Source organism: Nerophis lumbriciformis, linkage group LG04 (genome assembly GCF_033978685.3).
Source record: "Nerophis lumbriciformis linkage group LG04, RoL_Nlum_v2.1, whole genome shotgun sequence".
Taxonomy (NCBI): Eukaryota; Metazoa; Chordata; class Actinopteri; order Syngnathiformes; family Syngnathidae; genus Nerophis; species Nerophis lumbriciformis.
Window position 1 is genome coordinate 35,593,432 of NC_084551.2, and position 19,860 is coordinate 35,613,291.

General features: G+C 39.2%; 1 protein-coding gene across 3 annotated transcripts in view; it reads right to left on the reverse strand.

Moving 5' to 3' along the window:
- creb5b (cAMP responsive element binding protein 5b) overlaps window positions 1–19,860 on the reverse strand; it is a 182,793-nt gene that overhangs the window by 139,723 nt on the left and 23,210 nt on the right. For all 3 annotated transcript variants that reach the window (XM_072913011.1, XM_061953645.1, XM_061953638.1), the window contains exons 2-4: window positions 18,538–18,608; window positions 18,241–18,334; window positions 9,535–9,656 (exon numbers count right to left, since the gene is read on the reverse strand). In XM_072913011.1, the coding sequence (XP_072769112.1) occupies window positions 9,535–9,656; window positions 18,241–18,334; window positions 18,538–18,591 (270 nt within the window). In that variant the 5' untranslated portion in view covers window positions 18,592–18,608. The remainder of the gene's footprint in view (window positions 1–9,534; window positions 9,657–18,240; window positions 18,335–18,537; window positions 18,609–19,860) is intronic.

Consider the following 19,860-nt stretch of genomic DNA (forward strand, 5'->3'; position numbering starts at 1 on the left):
TACAGTGTGGGTGTGCTGGAGCCTATCCTAGCAGACTGAAGCATTTTCAATGTCACAAAAAAGTGAGTAGAATGTAATCTATTGAATTACACCACTGCAAACTGAAGTGTGTGTTGAATATCTACATAGGTATGTAACCTCTTAAGGCCCAAGCTGTTTGTTTACATGCTTTTTTTTAATCTCTTTGCTGTTTGGGCTCACTGGACCCTAATTAGAATAAAAACTAAGAATCATCTTTTTATATGATGTACTTAGTCCATAAGTAACAAACGTGTACTTCATGTTTAGTGACATGCTAATTCTTATTTTTACACTTTTTTTTCCAAAGTCTATCGTATGTTATACTCTTCTGACACCACCATATGGCAGTATAAGTGTCCACATAAGGGCCATAAGACCCCAATTCAGTAGTGTACACAATTTTGGAAATAAGAGCTAAACAGTGCTGTCCACACATGTGGCCAACTAAGCCTTTATTAATGTATCTTTGTGAGTTTTACTAGAAACATGTGCTTTTGTAAGGTTTGTAAACACAAACAATAGTTTTTTACTCAATATGACAGTAATGTCCCTAAAATCCTGAGATAATGCGAAAAAAAGCAATAAAACATTTATTCAAGGATAAGATAGATATATAGATAGATAGATAGATAGATAGATAGATAGATAGATATATAGATAGATAGATAGATAGATAGATAGATAGATAGATAGATAGTACTTTATTGATTCCTTCAGGAGAGTTCCCTCAGGAAAATGTAAATTCCAGCAGCAGTGTACAGAATTGAGATAGAATTTAAAAAGTAAGTAAAAAGTAAATAATGGGAGTATAAAGGAAAATAAAATAAATAATATTACAATAAGAATGAAAAATAAAAAGCAACAATAAGAATACAAATATAACAGTAAAAATAAGAATATAACAAGAGAAACTAGGCAGTAGTGACTTTGTTATGAAAATGTATTGCACTGTTAATTGCGCTGTTTTTTGTTGCAGTTTATTTCAGTATTGTTATTGTTTTGCATCCCCTGTCATCCTAGTATGACAGTAATGTTCTTAAAATACTGAGATAATGCGAAAAAAGCAATATAAAATGTATTCAAGCATAACTCCTAAACCAAACATGCAATATGTCTAATACTGCCTGTATTAATGTACCTTTGTGAGTTTTACTAGAAACATGTGCTTTTTTAAGGTTTGCAAACACAAAAATGTGTTTTTTACTCAATATGACAGTAACGTTCCTCGAATCCTGAAATGCAAAAAAAGCAATAAAAAATATATTCAATCATAACTCCTAAACCAAACATGCAATATGTCTAATAACGCCTGTAAAATGTTTCACCCGCTTGCAGTACATTTATGCCACATATGGTAATGATTTCCAATTGTTATGTACCCTGTGACATTAATCTCTAAACCAGAGGTTTCAAAGCTTTTTACACCGAGGGCGGCATTCAGAAAAATGTAAGGATACAACGGCACTTTGATATTCAACCGTTCATTCAACACGCCAAACCCGATCCATTGATAATACCATCTGTCATGACTACAACAAAACTAATATTTTATCTTTTTTTTTTTAACTCAAATTTGTATTGGCAAATAGAAATCAAAACTTTTCAGACACACAATAACAAAATAATAATACATTCTACTCCCTACGATTGTTATGCTCAGGAATACATCTTAATACATTAATAAATAGAAGTAATAATTTAATAATCGTATATTTTATTGTAAAACACAAAATTAAAAAAAAAAATCACAGATAATAATGATTGAATTGTTCAGTTAAATAGCGTAAAGAATCAATAAAACACTGTGATGTTGGTTATTGAATGCTATGCTATGCAAACGTGTTTTGTTATTTTTAGTATGACCCTAATCTGAAATGTTGTGGGCCACCTTCCATTTATTTTTAAAATATTCCAGCGCTTCTCAAATATTTTCTGTTACACTCCCCTTAGGAAGAAGAAAATGTTTTGTGCCCCGCCCCATTCTCCACTGTGACTATAAATAGTATCATTTGTTACATTCCATCCATCCATTTTCTACCGCTTATCCCTTTTGGGGTCGCGGGGGGTGCCGGAGCCTATCTCAGCTACAATCAGGCGGAAGGCGGGGTTACATTTTCATTTTAAATTTCAATTACTGGTGAATAACATATATTTACACTTCTTTGAAGCCCTCACATTTATTAAAACCAGTGGTCATATTCACATGACACAAATCCTAATGTCAACACTAATGTTGCCTGTATAGAAGAAAAAAAAGTGATTTCTACTTATATTACGTCCAATGGGAAAAATGTTTTGAAATGTAAACAAATCAGAGGTTGCATTAAATGATGGCCTTTAAAGGGGAACTTAGCTTTTTGGGGAATTTTGCCTATCGTTTACAATCATTATAAAAGACATGACGACGGATGGATTTTTTTTTAATGCATTCTAAGTAATATCCATCCATCCATCCATTTTCTACCGCTTGTCCCTTTTGGGGTAGCGGGGGGTGCTGGAGTCTATCTCAGCTGCATTCGGGCGAAAAGCGGGGTACACCCTGGACAAGTTGCCACCTCATCTTCTAAATTCTAAATAATAAACAAACATAAATAAAAGCATACTTGCCAACCTTGAGACCTCCGATTTCGGGAGGTGGGGGTGGGGGTGGGGGTGGGGGGACGTTGTTGGGGGCGTGGTTAAGAGGGGAGGAGTATATTGACAGCTAGAATTCACCAAGTCAAGCATTCCATACACACACACACAATATATATATATATATATATATATATATATATATATATATATATATATATATATATATATATATATATATAAAACACATCCTGAAAATATGCAAACAAAACTGTGTTTAGATAATTGATACTTCAAACTTGCATAAATAAATCTTAAGGAATATAACATAACTTGGCTTCTGAGAGCTTCAAAATGTAATGAATAAAATGCTAAAGTTGTTGATAAACAAGCAATTATTTTAATAATTAGATATGGTCATTTTAAATGAATTATTATGATCATTTAAAATTAATTATTTCAAACATGTTTATCAGAAAAAATACAAATAAAAATACAATTAATTTTGATGTTTTTAGCAAAATATAGTAAAAATTTATTTAGTTTCTCTTTTTTTTAATTAACAAATATATTTATTTGTAGGTAAGATAAACATAATAATACAATTTATCTCTAGTCTGGATGATTTAGTTCTTGTCACCCTGTTGTCCTCCCGTCATGAAAAAAGGCTGTCCTCACTCAGGTCTGCATGGAGCTGAAAGGGGCGTGGCCTCCAGCTCAGGCTGAAAACCGGGAGATTTTCGGGAGAATATTTGTCCCGGGAGGTTTTCGGGAGAGGCGCTGAATTTCGGGAGTCTCCCGGAAAATTCGGGAGGGTTGGCAAATATGAATAAAAGTCCGCTTACAGCGGAGCCAATAGGAGCTCCACTATTTCGCCCATAAAATCCAATAAATAACTATTAAAAAACTGCAAACAATACTACTTTTACATTTCGTGATTTGTACATTACCCTGATATTGTTGTTATAAACGCTAACGCAGACAAACTATTTATAGCGGCGCCGTTGCTTCCTGAAAGTTTATTCTAGATCATGAGTCATGCATCTCACCCGGACAGAAGAAGTCTGAGTAGGTTATAAAATTGTTATAACTATACCTCTGCATAACATTGTAAGCTTATTTACAATAAAGAAAACAACACACCAGTGATTCCTCGTCTCCCACCGTGGTTACAGTGATAGGGCACTATTTGAGAAGGACTGGAATATGCCATTAATTCTTCTTAAAACCCATTTTTATTCACTGACTTTTAACTCAGCATGAGACTTTAAACTGTTTTTAGCTTTTAACTTTTTAAACTGTTTTTTATCCAACAAATTGTTCTTAGGGTAATTTGCATTTGCTTTTTCAATGTGTATTTTTATTTCAGTTTTAAATGTTATTTTTTAGTCTGTCCTTTGCCTCTATTTCTTTGTGGTGTACAGCCCTTTGTTCTTCAACTGTGCTTGTTTTTAAAGGGCTTTATAAATAAAGTTGGTATGGTATGGCATGGTATTAATGAAGGATTGGAAACCCCTGCTCTAATTTTCACGTTTCCTTATATGTAGCTCTGCATCCCCAGAGAGTCTCTGCTGACTGAGCACAGCCTCCCATCATAAAGCACACAGACTGGGGAGGCTAGACATGCTTGACCCACACATAGACAAGATCCAGAGTCTAAACACCTAGACAACATGCTCTGCAACAGCGAGCCTCCCAGACAGACAGATTAGATAAGAAGTACCAACGTGTCTTCTTCATCTGCCACATCTGAAAATGAACAGTACAACAACAAGTGTGCAAATGTGTCTCGGGTGCTTCAACTTAAGAGGAGACTGGAGTTTTATTGGAAGTTACAGGTGGAGAACTCCATCTCTCAACCACTCATCAGTAATGAGTGAAAAATCTCCACCTGCTAACCATGTCTGTCACAGTCAACAAGACTGAGTGCAAGAGGTGACACCAGACAAAACTTTTATGTGAACATGCCAAAATAGGGTGTTGATGCAATACCATTCAAGTTTTGTTTATATACTGTAGTACGTAGGGGACGCCATATGGTAGAGTGCTGTAATTACTTATGACAATGATAAGTAATGAGAAAGAACATAAAATAAGACATTTTAAATCTTCAGCATGAATAATCATTATGGATGATTAGCACTATTACCTGTGGCCCGGGGGCAATTCGCGGCCCACAGCTAATTTCTTAACAGCCATATACCGTATTTCCTTGAATTAGCGCCGGGGCGGTAATTAATTTAAAACCTCTTCTCACTCCGGCGCTTACCATGCGGTAAATTTAGGCCTGCGCTTTGAGTGTGATGTAAGGATACCATCATGAAAAGCACATTTAATAAAAAAAAACTTTATTATGGTCTTACCTTTACTTATACATGAAGTCCATGCGCAGCTCCTTCTGACCAAAAGCATCGATAACTTGTTTATAGAAGTCTTCCTTATCTTTCTTCAGTTTTAAAAGTCCCTCTGTCTCGATGGAGATCTTCCTTTAATTATTACCTCCTGCTTCGATTGAAAGTCCAGTTTAGAAAACTGTTTTATTTTAGATATGTAATCCTCCATGTTAAAAGTGCAAGCGAGAGGAAAAAATAAACGATCGCTGCTCACTGTTGCTGCTTGTTGTCACTTCTTCTGCAGCCGAGTAGTCGCAAGAAGGATCACTAGCGCCCTCTACCACCAGGAGGCGGGAGTCATTTAATGACTAATATTTGACACACGCAGCTACGGTATATTAATAAAACATAGCTGCTTACTGTTCTTTTTAGCATATTCAATAGCTTGGACCTTAAATCCTACTGAATAGCTCTTTATCTTCTTCCCTTTATGCGATTTTAAAATGTTGAAATCAGCCTCCTCCATTTTGAAAATGATGACAGGTGAAGTGTAACTCGTGACGTGACGAGTTTGACCCGGAGGAAATTCGAGGCATATGCTAATTATTTTGCGAAACAAGTTTGACCCGGCGGAAATTCTAGACATGCACTAATAAAAATAATATTTTGCAAAACGAGTTTGACCCGGCGTTAATCCTGAGCCGGCGGTAATGCTAAGCATGCGCTAATTATTTTGCCAAACGAGTTTGACCCGGCTGTAATTCTAGGTATGCGCATACTATATACCCGGCGGCAATTCAAGGAAATACGGTAGCCTTTTTTTTTTTAACACATATAGAAAATAATATTACTAAGAAAAATGTATTTAAAAAAACATAGAATGTCGAGAAAAAAAAAAGCAAACTAAAGCAATGTAGGGAAAAAATTTAAATCAGGGGTGCCTAAACTTTTTGACTCGGGGGCCGCATTAGGTTAAAAAAATGTGGTCGGGGGCCGGGCTGTATATATATATATATATATATATATATATATATATATATACATATTTATATATATATATTCCGAGCGCGATGATGTCACGTTATCGATGGGAACATTTATTTTTAGACAATATGATTTGCCTGAGCAGCTAGGAGACACCGGGAGTAACAAGCGGGAAAAAATGGATTAGAAAGGACAGATTTAGAAAAATAATAATAAAAAATAAATAAATAATAAATAAAAATTGTTTATTTTGTTTTTTTTAACTTGGGACTTCCCGTGGGCCGTAGTTTGGAGACCGCTGATTTAAATGATGACGCTGTTAGCACAGAGCTGACATGCAGGCTGTTTGTGTTGGAAAAAATTGATATTTTACTGCTTTTAAAAGTGAAGAATATCAAAATGGCCCCCCATATCTTTTAGATTTTTCACTCTGCCGTCCTGAGTGGGAAAAGTTTGGACACCCCTGAACCAACCAAGCATGAACATGCCAGGCTGTTGGTAGCTATCTAATTTACATGAACTATTTAGGTGGATTTATTTTTCCCTTTCACATTTGATTAATTGTTTTGAAGGCCACCTTTACACAAAGCTAAGGACCAGTGGCCCGGACTTCTCCTTTCACTATTAGTCTTAGGGCGGTATAGCTCGGTTGGTAGAGTGGCCGTTCTAGTAACTTGAGGGTTCCAGATTCAATCCTCGCTTCTGCCAACTTAGTCACTGCTGTTGTGTCCTTGGGCAAGACACTTTACCCACCTGCTCCCAGTGCCACCAACACTGGTTTAAATGTAACTTAGATATTGGGTTTCACAATGTAAAGCGCTTTGAGTCACAGAGAAAAAGCGCTGTATAAATATAATTCACTTCACTTATTTTGTATATTTCGGAAGACCAGCGTCCTCTACAGTAGACATTTGGTTTATTAATTTTGTCAGAGTTACAGGAGAGCGCTGCTGTTTTTAGGGACCATCTGCAAAGATGACACCACTCTAGTGTTTTTAAGAATCTGCTGCAAAAATGTGAGCCTTTCACAGATTTTTTAACTCAACTTGTGGCCCGTCTTTTGAATAGCCCAAATGATGAAAAAGAGCAAACCTAAAATGGAACCTTGAGGAACACCACTAATATATAGTTATAAGTTGAATAAATAACTACTGACTGCATTGAAGTAAACAAGCTAAAACCTTAGTTACATAAATTACATTACGTAAAAATGTGTTATTTCCAAAAAGGAGAGGACTTAGACCCCTTCTACACCAAGCTAAGCTAAGGTTATCCAGGGTAAATCCCACCTAACCTTATCCTTGTCCACACACACACACATACAATGGTTGTTTAAGACCCCCTCCCCCCCTCCATCCGCCGGCGCAACGCGACCTAGTACGCATGCGCGGAAAATGCGCACATCATAGTCACCTCCAGTGTTGCTTTGTATGCAAGTTCTTAAATTGAACTTATCTGAACAATATCCAGTGTTGTGGTATTTCAATTAACTGGAATCCAGTGTGCTGTGGGGTCCTATTGTAGTGAATCACACCTGAGCCATCATAAATTAATCAAATATTTAATGGACACGTGAAAGTAAACAATGTGACAAAGAACATTTTACATCAATCAATCTAGGGATCTAGATATCTGGTCAGGACACTCCTCACTCTTTTGCCTTCACCTTCATTGTCCATTCCTTTTTAGTGACTTTATATACTCTGGACCCAGACGTTGAGTCCGCGACATACATGGCGGACAATAACTGATACAGTCTGCTTTGCCAGTCCAAAAGCATTCGCTGTTTTCCGTACTCCTTCCATGACTTAGATGGGAGGAGATCTCCCAGACAGACAGATTCAGTTAATACAAAACAGATTCAGGTAATACAAAACAGGCGCTACCTTTTTTTATCACATTCACGGGAGCTCGCATTCTCATTGTCTCTCCTTCGACAAACAGACAAAGTTTTTCGGTAAGTAGAATCACAGCTGACCTGGACATTGGAAAGTTCTCTTGCCGTCTGAGAAGTGTTGTATCCCAAATAGCTGCAATCACACGTTTTCGTCTCTTAAGGTATTCATGCAGTGGTTCTTAACCTTGTTGGAGGTACCGAACCCCACCAGTTTCATATGCGCATTCACCGAACCCTCCTTTTTTTTTCAAATTCAAGACAAAGTTATATGTTTTTGGTAACACTTTAGTATGGGGAACATATTCTAAGTAACAAAGACTTAATTTAGAGTTATTTGGTTAGGGTTAGGGTTCGGGTTAGGGTTAGAGGGTTAGGGCCAGGGTTAGAGGGTTAGGGTTATAATAAGGCCATGCCGAATAAGGCATTAATAAGTACTTAAAAATGACTAGTTAAGAGCCAATATGTTACTAATTTGAATGTTAATAAGCAACTAATTAATGGTGAATATGTTCCCCATACTAAAGTGTTACCATGTTTTTTTACTGGTGCACAAAATGAACCGTGCATGAACATCACCTTGTTCAAACAACAAAGCCAACACAGTGCTTAAACTCACAACAAATTACACACCTGCAAATCAGTCTGACTTCTGCTGTTGCCGTATCCGTAATACGCCGATAGGGAAAAGTTTTTATTTACACGATGAGTCGGGTGTGTCTCGACCTCCACCGAATCCCTGAGGCCGACTCACCGAACCCCTAGGGTTCGATCGAACCCAGGTTAAGAACCACTGATCTACTGTTAATATCTGCTTATTTTCCGGTTCAACATGTTCTATCTACACTTCTGTTAAAATGTAACAATCACTTATTCTTCTGTTGTTTGATCGAACCCAGGTTAAGAACCACTGTATTCATGTGTGATTTCCACAAGCGTCTGTACATGTAGAAGAAGGAGCTCCAAGTTACGAAACCGCTTGTTATGAAGCTGGCTGTGGCGCGTTCTTTCTGACGTCCCTTCCTGTGTGGGGCGCGGTCTTCCTGGCATCACTTCCTCTCCGAACTCAGTTTGTAAACGATCGATGAGTCCATACAAAGCTAAGAGCGGGAGATTCAAGAAATACACGGGGCACTTACCCGTGTAAAAAGTTATCCAAGGAGGGGGACCTTAAACAATGGTTTAGTGTGGCTGACACGCTGCTTAGGCTAAATAATTATTTGTTTAAGGAGTTATCCGGCTTCAGGAGTATTTTGAGGAAAACCTCAGTTATGTAAATCACAAGTTTGGCCCCCAATGTTTGCTAGCAAGGTTAAAACATCAATGCAAGGATCTGCCAATGTGTTTACAGTGGTCCAAGTTCCTCCATACAACAGGAACACTCTAGTGTTTTTAGGAATTTGCTGCCAAAATGTTTGTCTCCCAAGTCTTGAGCTGAACTCGGATTTGGCCCCCGGGCCGCCACTTGAAACGTGACTAGAACTGCCAAGACATCCTAAGTCATAGGTGATCAAACCTTTTCCACCGAGGTCAGCGTAGTGAACAATCCAACCAGTTTTCATTGTAAACCTACCGAAGCAAAGTAAACTGAACTGGAGTGCTGGCGGTGCAAAGGTGACATGATTGATGGCCACACAAGACAACAGGTCACCGGCACCTGACCTGACCCCTGTTAAGAGTGTCTTTGGGTTCACCTGTTTTAACCCGAGGCTTCTCTTCCCGCAGTACCTGTTTTGAGTCCTCTTCTTCCTGAGCCTTGCAAAACTCCTGCTCAATGGAGCAGTCCAGCTCACTGAACAGTCCCACCTCCTCACAGTTCTTCAGGAAGCGCGTTGGCGTCGGCGTCTGGTCTGAGAAGGAGAACCAATAAGTACTGACTTGAGTATTATTCCATGTTTAAAAGTGTATACATGTAGGAAGGACGGAAATAACATTGCACACATGAACTGAAGGTTGGATGCTTTCCTGGATTGATTTACTTGTAGTTTTCTGTTGTTTAGCACTTTTGTAACAGTGTAAATGTGCTTATAATAATAAAGAGGTTTATTGCTACAATGTAGTTGCTATTATTTGTTAAGAAAACATGACAACTTTCAATGGGATGGAGGGGGAGAGACACTTTTTAGACAGCGCCACTGCAGCTGATAAAGCACAGATCTCACCTACCATGCGGGAGTCTCATTTGTTGAGTTCACTCAAAGCTGTGGTATTCAACTTGGCTTTGTGGGGGGGGGGGGGGGGGGGGGGGGGGGGGGGGGGGGGGGGGGGTGCACATAGCTCAGGTTTCAGACAGTTGAGGGTGATTTTTAGGATCAGGGTGGTTTCAAAGGCTAAAAGCATAGCTCAAGAGTGTGTTTATCTACTTTCAGGGGAGCAAGGCTTGCTTGACTCTGACTTGCATGCTGACCTATGAGCCCTCATTACAGTTTAGTACTTGGCATATTTGTGTACAATTTTGGAGGTTTAATGTGCTTATGAGCAATATTTGAACGCGATAACTTAGACTTAGACTTCCTTTATTGTCATTCAAATTTGAACTTCAGAGTACAGATAACAACACAATTTTGTTGCATTAGCTGGTTGTAGTGCAGTATAAAAGAGCAATAAGGTGCAGATATAAATAGATTTACTGTACAGATAAATATATTGCACTTTTGCATATACATCCACGTTTATGAATGTATGTTATATTGTCTTTATATTCCATCAAGTTAATCCATTTTGGGGGGGAATTGAGGGGATTATTATGATGCGTTCAAGAGGCTTATGGCCTGAGGGAAGAAGCTGTTACAGAATCTGGAGGTTCTGCTACGGAGGCTGCGGAACCTCTTTCCAAAGTCCAGCAGTGAGAACAGTCCTTGGTGGGGGGTGGGAGGAGTCTCTACTGATTTTATGAGCCCTGGTCAGGGAGCGGCTTTTTGCGATTTCCCGGATAAGAGAGTTAACTAAACAATAATATGGACAAATAAAGCAAAAAGCTACTCAGTCGTATAACACCTATTCAGCATATCCTGAGTTTTTAATCAAGAGCTGAGTATTGGTCATAATTGTAGCCTAATGTAAATGCTACTGTTTCTTTGCACAGTAGGCAATTAGATGAAGTAAACAAAGTCAATCAGTTAAACACAAATGTTTGCATGTTTTTAAAGACAAAGGGTGTGATCTACTAAAATCCAAATGTGCAACTATAAAATTGGTTGTTGTGTTGCTTGTGATCCACTAAGACTGCATGCATGTACGGTTGATAACTGGTGCAGACCGTTTTTTAAATTCGTTTTTGCGTGTACTGGCTCCACATCGAGAGGAGCCAGATGAGGTGGTTCGGGCATCTGGTCAGGATGCCACCCGAACGCCTCCTTAGGGAGGTGTTTCGTGCACGTCCGACCGGTAGGAGGCCATGGGGATGACCCAGGACACGTTGGGAAGACTATCTCTCCCGGCTGGCCTGGGAACGCCTCGGGATCCCCCGGGAGGAGCTGGACGAAGTGGCTGGGGAGAGGGAAGTCTGGGCTTCCCTGCTTAGGCTGCTGCCCCCGCGACCCGACCTCGGATAAGCGGAAGAAGATGGATGAATGGATGGTCTACTGGCTGTGGCAATGGCAACACTCATTACCCTCCACATTCATGTGATTATGCTCACCAAACTGTGTGCGATGTTGTTGAACTAACAACACACATCTGTAATCTGTAACACCTTTTCTGCAATATAGATTTGCAATCAAGACAACAGAAACTGTTTTTAGCTCGCTGATGCGCACTCTGCAGGGAGGCGTTGGATCATTACAACAGCAGCGCATTCATGCGTTTGGAATGATCCAAACGAAATAAATTGCATATTGCAAGACATTTTTTTAATAAAGAAGATATACAGTTATATAGTAATACATTTCCTCAATTAAAAAATAACAGCATTTAAAAAAGAAATGCCAGCTGACGCCAATTTTAATTTTAATCAGCCCCTATAGGCATCCAACAGATATAAAATTCTAAAATTCTATTGCTGAATAGACGGTATGTCTAATATTATTTTATTTCTGACAGTCCCAATATGTTGACACACACGAAGGACAGAGGATTCTCTGTCCATCATCTGTCTTTGCAGCGCATTCACCTCTTTTCTCACAGCCGTGAGTGTAACTGTATCTGTCAGTTTGCACATACTAAGTGTTAGGCGTACTGAAAAAAAGGTGCAAAATAGCGCCGGCAGAGCAGTTTCACCTTGATTGATCACACTGCGCATGCTGAATGAAAATATTAGCATTTTCTCCTTCCAGTATTGTGGGCGTTCTGATGATCCCCATATATTCTGCATATTCATGAAGACAGACACACTGAATTATTGCGCTCCTTATTCTGCTCACTTAAGAGACATAATCCTCTTCGCGTAAGTAGTAGATCGGCTTTGCATGTGCTACCAAACCCTTAGTAGATCAGGCCCAAAGTTGTCCAAACTAACCCCATCTTCGCAGAGTTGCAGAAACAACAGTTGAAGCTGCAGTATGCATGCCAGGCCAATAGTTGGCGATGGCACATGGCAAATCACCGATGTTAACAAACGTAGTTCTGGGTTTCATGTAACGTCACATGGGTTGCTGTCACCTCAAATTTATGGCAGAGTGAAAGTGTTGGTTACTTGCTGTGTTGTCGCCTGTAGAAATTGTTCCAAAAGGGATTTGGGTAAAAGTTATTCCGGATTTACTAAAATAGCCCATCATAAAGTGAAAAAAAATGTTTCAACTTTTCAAATACGCTGATATCTGCACTGCTAAATGTAAATAAATAGTAGCCATGTTGAATATTTGCCTTACTGTGGAAACCTGAAGGTCACGTGAGTGCAAACCAGCAATTTGCTAACGTTGCTAACCACGTGCACTCCTGTGCTTCAATCATAATAATAGTTATAACAATCGATTTTATCCGTAATGCAACTTTCAATCGAGAGGTGTTACAGAAAACAATATACATATTATTATTTGTAAATATATTAAAACATATATAGTATTAAAGTGTTATTGTGAAAAAAAAACAAAAAAAAACGTTTTAACTATAATAGCAAAAATCTATCAAAAATAAATACAATTAAGTTTTTTGAGTGATGAGAGTAATGTGTCTCAGGCGCTGGTCAAAGACAATATACACTTTGATGGAGTACTACAACCTTGTGTTCTTGTGTGGAGTGACTGCCTTAAGTTGTGTAAAATAAATACATTTGAACTAAAATAATAATGAACATGTTTCTTAAATAATCACTCAATAAAACTGAAGTGCAAATGAAAATACAGCTTCACCACATCAGTCATAATTTTTGCGCTTACGAAACTTCTTTTGCTCCAGACTTCTTCTGTTTGTTTGAAATTGTCATTAGCTGCAAGTGATGGAAAAGTGTATTACAACTGAGTACCGCTGCGGCCCAAACGGACCACAGCTGAGAAACCCAACTCGGGGGGCACTTCAAGTTCAAATTGACTACGACAACATCCAATCTCTGTGTTTTATAGCCTTTTTAAGGGGAAACAATTGCAAACGATATCTATTTATTTGTGGGGGTCCCCATTAGCTTTACCCTTGCTGGCATATATGTAACATAGATGCTAGCATACAAAAAACATTTTGGAAAACCCAACGAATCAGGTCCAACTATGAAAATCCTTAGTCAAAGGCAGCACTAATGTTGAGTAATAAAATACTGCCTTTTACAATACGATGTCAAGCTGGGCCTGAGTATAGTGGTCGGTGTTCAGGAAAATTACTTTTAAAAGTAATTAATTATAGCTACTATTATTATTAATGAATTATTTGGGAAAGTCTGCTGAAATAGATTACCCATTACTGGAAAAAAAGTAATGCCATTGTATAATGGTGTAATGCCATACATAGTATGGGGGTCAGCAACCCGCGGCTCTCAAGCCGCATGCGGCTCTTTAGTGCCACCCTAGTGGCTCCCTGGAACATTTTTTAAAAAGGATTGAAAATGGAAAAAGATGGGGGGAAAATATTTTTTTTGTTTTAGTATGTTTTTTGTTTGAGGACAAACATGACACAAACCTTCCCAATTGTTAGAAAGTCCACTGTTTAATGTTTGTGTGTATGCTTCACTGATGAGAGTATTTGGTGGACATCGTTTTGTCCTACTAAGTTCAGCGGTTCTTGAACTCACCACAGTGTGGACTGTGACGCAACAGTTTGTTTACATGTAAAATCTTCCACTCCTTCTTTGTCTCAACAAAAGTTTCTTTGTTGATGTTGTTGACTTGTTGGAGTGCTAATCTGGCATATTTAGTCAGTGCATGACTGCAAGCTAATCAATGCTAACATGCTATTCAGACTAGCTGTATGTACATATTGCATCATTATGCCTCGTTTGTAGGTACATGTATATTTGAGCTCATTTAATATCCTTTGCTTTTATCCTCTTTGTATATAATTTAGTTGTGCATGTCTCATGACCAGTGTTGGGACTAACGCGTTACAAAGTAACGCGTTACTGTAACGCCGTTAGTTTCGGCGGTAACTAGTAATCTAACGCGTTATTTTTTTTTATTCAGTAATTTAGTTACCGTTACTACATGATGCGTTACTGCGTTATTTTACGTTACTTTTGATGTAGTATCGGCTAGAAACAGAAGCGCAGCGGTGTCGTTCTTCTGAATCTTCCTCTGTCACAAGCCGGAGAGAAGAAAAGAGGCGCGGTCTATGTGTGTGTGTGTGGGGGGAGGTGATCCGCGGTTTGATATATGAAACAAACAAAAAAAGGTTGTTGGCACGTTCAGTCCACACACAGCGTGGTCATGGCGAGCGGAGTAACGGAGGAGCTTGAACGCCCCCGCCATTGAATCGGTGTGTTTATAAGTGCAGACTCGGTTGTGCAAAACGAGGGTTTTAAACACACGCTGAACGTGCTTGAACCACGTTACAACATCCCGTCGCGCACCCACTTCAGCAATAAGATTGTGCCAGATCCTTATGAGCAGGAGAAGAAAAAAGTTGTGGATGAACTATCCCGAGCATCAGCTGTTGCGCTCATGACAGACGGGTGGACGTCCAGCGGAACTATAAGCGCTCACTTCATCACAGCAGACTGGGAGATGAGAAGACACGCCCCCTCTACGAGAGTCACCTTGCGCAGGTGCTGACACAAACAGTGGAGGAATGGAAGATAAAGATATCCCAGTCACACGTGATAATGCCAAAAATCAAATAATTACAGAGAATGAGGCAGGACTGGGACCACAGATAGGTGCTTTGCACATGTAGTGAATTTGGCATCACAGAAGGGAATCTCAGTCAATAGGATGGAGCGCCTCTTTGGGAGGATCAGGAAGGTTTCTTACTTCCACCCAAGCACAACAGCTGCTCATGTGCTTAAGACAAAGCAAGAAATGCTAAAGCTGCCTGCTCATACATGATGTCCCAACGAGGTGGAACGCCACTTATGATATGTTGGAGCAGCAGGCAGCTATATACTCTGCATTGACCCACAACACCCTGAAGACAAATGTCACCCTGTCTGATGATGATGTGAGAGTGGCAGATGAGGTCCTCCAGGTGCTTAAAAGTGTTCCATCTCTACTGAGCACTGAAACTTCACCATCTGTGTCAATGATCCTGCCACTGAAAACAAGTATTCTACAATCCATGGCTCCAAGTGTGGAAGACAGCAGCATCACTCCAGATGTCAGGCTTTATTTCACTACCTATGTTTCAAGGAAGATGATGTTTCTTCTTATGTTGCACTTAAACTTGTTTTTTATTAATGGTCATTGGTCCAAGTTTAAAGAAAGGAGGAATGCCTTTTTATGTTGCACTGTTTTTCATTCATTATGTTAAAAGGAAAATAAAAATGTATGTCAAGTTGATCAACAGATTGTATTATTCTCCAGTGCAATAACAGTACTGAAATGAAGGCAAAAAGGGCATTAATGGGAGCTTTAAAAAAAAAAAGAAGAAAAAAAGAAGTAACTAAATAGTTACTTTTCACAGTAACGCATTACTTTTTGGTGTAAGTAACTGAGTTAGTAACTGAGTTACTTTTGAAATAAAGTAACTAGTAACTGTAACTAGTTACTGGTTTTCAGTAACTAACCCAACACTGCTCATGACACATTATCTGTATGTAATATTGGCTGCATTTCAGATGTGTGCCATGTTGTTCCAGACCACAGCAAACATTACCTAGCTTGCCAAAGATTGTAATAAATCAATTACAAACCCTGTTTCCATATGAGTTGGGAAATTGTGTTAGATGTAAATATAAACGGAATACAATGATTTGCAAATCCTTTTCAACCCATATTCAATTGAATGCACTACAAAGACAAGATATTTGATGTTCAAACTCATAAACTTTATTTTTTTTTTTGCAAATAATAATTAATTTAGAATTTCATGGCTGCAACACGTGCCAAAGTAGTTGGGAAAGGGCATGTTCACCACTGTGTTACATGGCCTTTCCTTTTAACAACACTCAGTAAACGTTTGGGAACTGAGAAGACACATTTTTTAAGATTCTCAGGTGAAATTATTTCCCATTCTTGCTTGATGTACAGCTTAAGTTGTTCAACAGTCCGGGGGTCTCCGTTGTGGTATTTTAGGCTTCATAATGCGCCACACATTTTCAATGGGAGACAGGTCTGGACTGCAGGCAGGCCAGTCTAGTACCCGCACTCTTTTACTATGAAGCCATGTTGATGTAACACGTGGCTTGGCATTGTCTTGCTGAAATAAGCAGGGGCGTCCATGGTAACGTTGCTTGGATGGCAACATATGTTGCTCCAAAACTTGTATGTATCTTTCAGCATTAATGGCGCCTTCACAGATGTGTAAGTTACCCATGTCTTGGGCAGTAATACACCCCCATACCATCACAGATGCTGGCTTTTCAACTTTGTGCCTATAACAATCCGGATGGTTCTTTTCCTCTTTGGTCCGAAGGACACGACATCCACAGTTTTCAAAAACATTATGAAATGTGGACTTGTCAGACCACAGAACACTTTTCCACTTTGTATCAGTCCATCTTAGATGAGCTCAGGCCCAGCAAAGCCGACGGCGTTTCTGGGTGTTGTTGATAAACGGTTTTCGCCTTGCATAGGAGAGTTTTAACTTGCACTTACAGATGTAGCGACCAACTGTAGTTACTTACAGTGGGTTTCTGAAGTGTTCCTGAGCCCATGTGGTGATATCCTTTACACACTGATGTCGCTTGTTGATGCAGTACAGCCTGAGGGATCGAAGGTCACGGGCTTAGCTGCTTACGTGCAGTGATTTCTCCAGATTCTCTGAACCCTTTGATGATATTACGGACCGTAGATGGTGAAATCTCTAAATTCCTTACAATAGCTGGTTGAGAAAGGTTTTTCTTAAACTGTTCAACAATTTGCTCACGCATTTGTTGACAAAGTGGTGACCCTCGCCCCATCCTTGTTTGTGAATGACTGAGCATTTTATGGAATCTACTTTTATACCCAATCATGGCACCCACCTGTTCCCAATTAGCCTGCACACCTGTGGGATGTTCCAAATAAGTGTTTGATGAGCATTCCTCAACTTTATCAGTATTCATTGCCACCTTTCCCAACTTCTTTGTCACGTGTTGCTGGCATCAAATTCTAAAGTTAATGATTATTTGCAACAAAAAAAAATGTTTATCAGTTTGAACATCAAATATGTTGTCTTTGTAGCATATTCAACTGAATATGGGTTGAAAATGATTTGCAAATCATTGTATTCCGTTTATATTTACATCTAACACAATTTCCCAACTCATATGGAAACGGGGTTTGTAAAAGAAGACAGCCTGCCGTTTCCTTTAACTTGGACACACACATTAAAGCCAGTCATTTCCAGGAGTTATATCACCTTCTGAGCAACCTCTGATGGTTTCTATTGTTGTAAAAATGTGTAGAATAAGTATTATATTTCAACATTTCTGACAACAAAGATTTGCTTCAGGCTGCGACACATAGTCATTCTGATAGTAGGCTATTATAGCTGATATAGACACTTACGTCATGTGTTGCCTTCATTATAAGACTTATATACGGCTTTTCACTTTATGCGGCTCCAGACAGATTATTTTTTAGTATTTTTGGTCCAACATGGCTCTTTCAACGTTTTGGTTTGCCGACCCCTGCCATAGTACATTAGTCTAACGGCATCATTCCTGTCACTATTATTAGGGTTAATTATACATTTAACTTTAATTCTGAAACGTGCAACGACTGCAAGTTTATACATTTTGCAAATGATAAGGGTAGAATCATTTCGTTAATGGCCGAATGCAAAGTGTCAAAACGTTTTTAAAGGTGGTTGTCTCATTTGTATGTCAGCATGTAGCCTGACGGTCACATGACCAGATGCAATAAAGTGCCATCCTATCCTATCCTCAACAAGACACACTGTGAAATTACAGGCGACTGGCAAGCCGTAACTCACCTGATAACATGTTGTCATTCTTTATGGAGGGAAACTTAAGGGTCATCTCATGTTTGTGTCGATGTATCATCAGATGGTCTTCAGTGGGAAATCGCTTTTTTTTAAAACATGAAAAAAGCAGAAAACAAATGTGTAAGTGTGACAAAATGTCTAAAAATATAAGCATTTTTGTTAAAAGAGGTGTGTTTCACAGCTCTTAGTGTCCTCCTTGATGTGTAAGACGGTAACCCCCCCACCCCCTCAGGCAATCTCTGTGTCTCCTCTTCATATTACACACTTTTTTCTTGACACACTTACCTGAGAACAGCCTGGAGCGTTGCAAATGTACGGCCTTTCCTGGTCTGAGTTCATCACAACTTGTCATAAAACTAGAAAAAGGACAAAAGAATAACATAAAGAGAGGAAGTGAGTGGCGCAGGTTTCCTCACCAGCATCCTTGAGGGATGAAACACGCTCATTATGTCACGCGTGGCATAAAATTATATTGCACCTGAAACAGCTGCAAGGTAATTTCAGTAATAAATGTTGTCGGCGCACATTTCGCTCTACATGATATCAATGCAATTGGTTGGGGTTTTCAAGGACTGAAAATGATGGCTTCGGTAAAGTCTCCTTACGGGACACCTGACGGGTTCATGTGGAAACAAAACGAATAGCAAATCTGGCAGCGGACCACATCTGCTGGCCAAAAGTTTCCAGGTTTCACCTCAATTGTTTCTATAATTTGCCAGTTAGAGGCAAAAAGGGGAGAAAATTGGTTAAGGCAGATAAATGTTATACTTAAATCTCATTTTAGGTTTTAGGGATTTATATGTTCAAGTTAAATCTATAGGGCAGTCATTTCACTGTCAAATTCACTTTAGTCAGGTAACTCCGTTCTAATCACAGCAGAAACACAAACAGCAAGTGACATCACTGCATAGTACGATGGTCAGCAATCCGCGGCTCTTTAGTGCCACACTTTCTGCACGCCATCAAAGTTCAAATTGACTACGACAACATCCAATCTCTGTGTTTTATAGCCTTTTTAAGGGGAAACAATTGCAAACGATATCTATTTATTTGTGGGGGTCCCCATTAGCTTCTACCCTTGCAGGTTCAACTATGAAAATCCTTAGTCAAAGGCAGTCCTAATGTTGAGTAATAAAATCCTGCCTTTACAATACGATGTCAAGCTGGGCCTGAGTATGGTGGTCGGTGTTCAGGAAAATTACTTTTAAAAGTAATTAATTATAGCTACTATTATTATTAATGAATTATTTGGGAAAGTCTGCTGAAATAGATTACCCATCCATCCATCCATTTTCTACCGCTTATTCCCTTCGGGGTCGCGGGGGGCGCTGGAGCCTATCTCAGCTACAATCGGGCGGAAGGCGGTGTACACCCTGGACAAGTCGCCATCTCATCGCAGGGCCAACACAGTTACCCATTACTGGAAAAAAAGTAGTGCCATTGTATAATGGTATAATGCCATACATAGTACGGGGGTCAGCAACCTGCAGCTCTCGAGCTCTTTAGTGCCATCCTAGTGGCTCCCTGGAGCATTTTTAAAAAAGGATTGAAAATGGAAAAAGATGGGGGGAAACTTTTTTTGTTTGTTTTAGTATTCTTTTTTGTTTG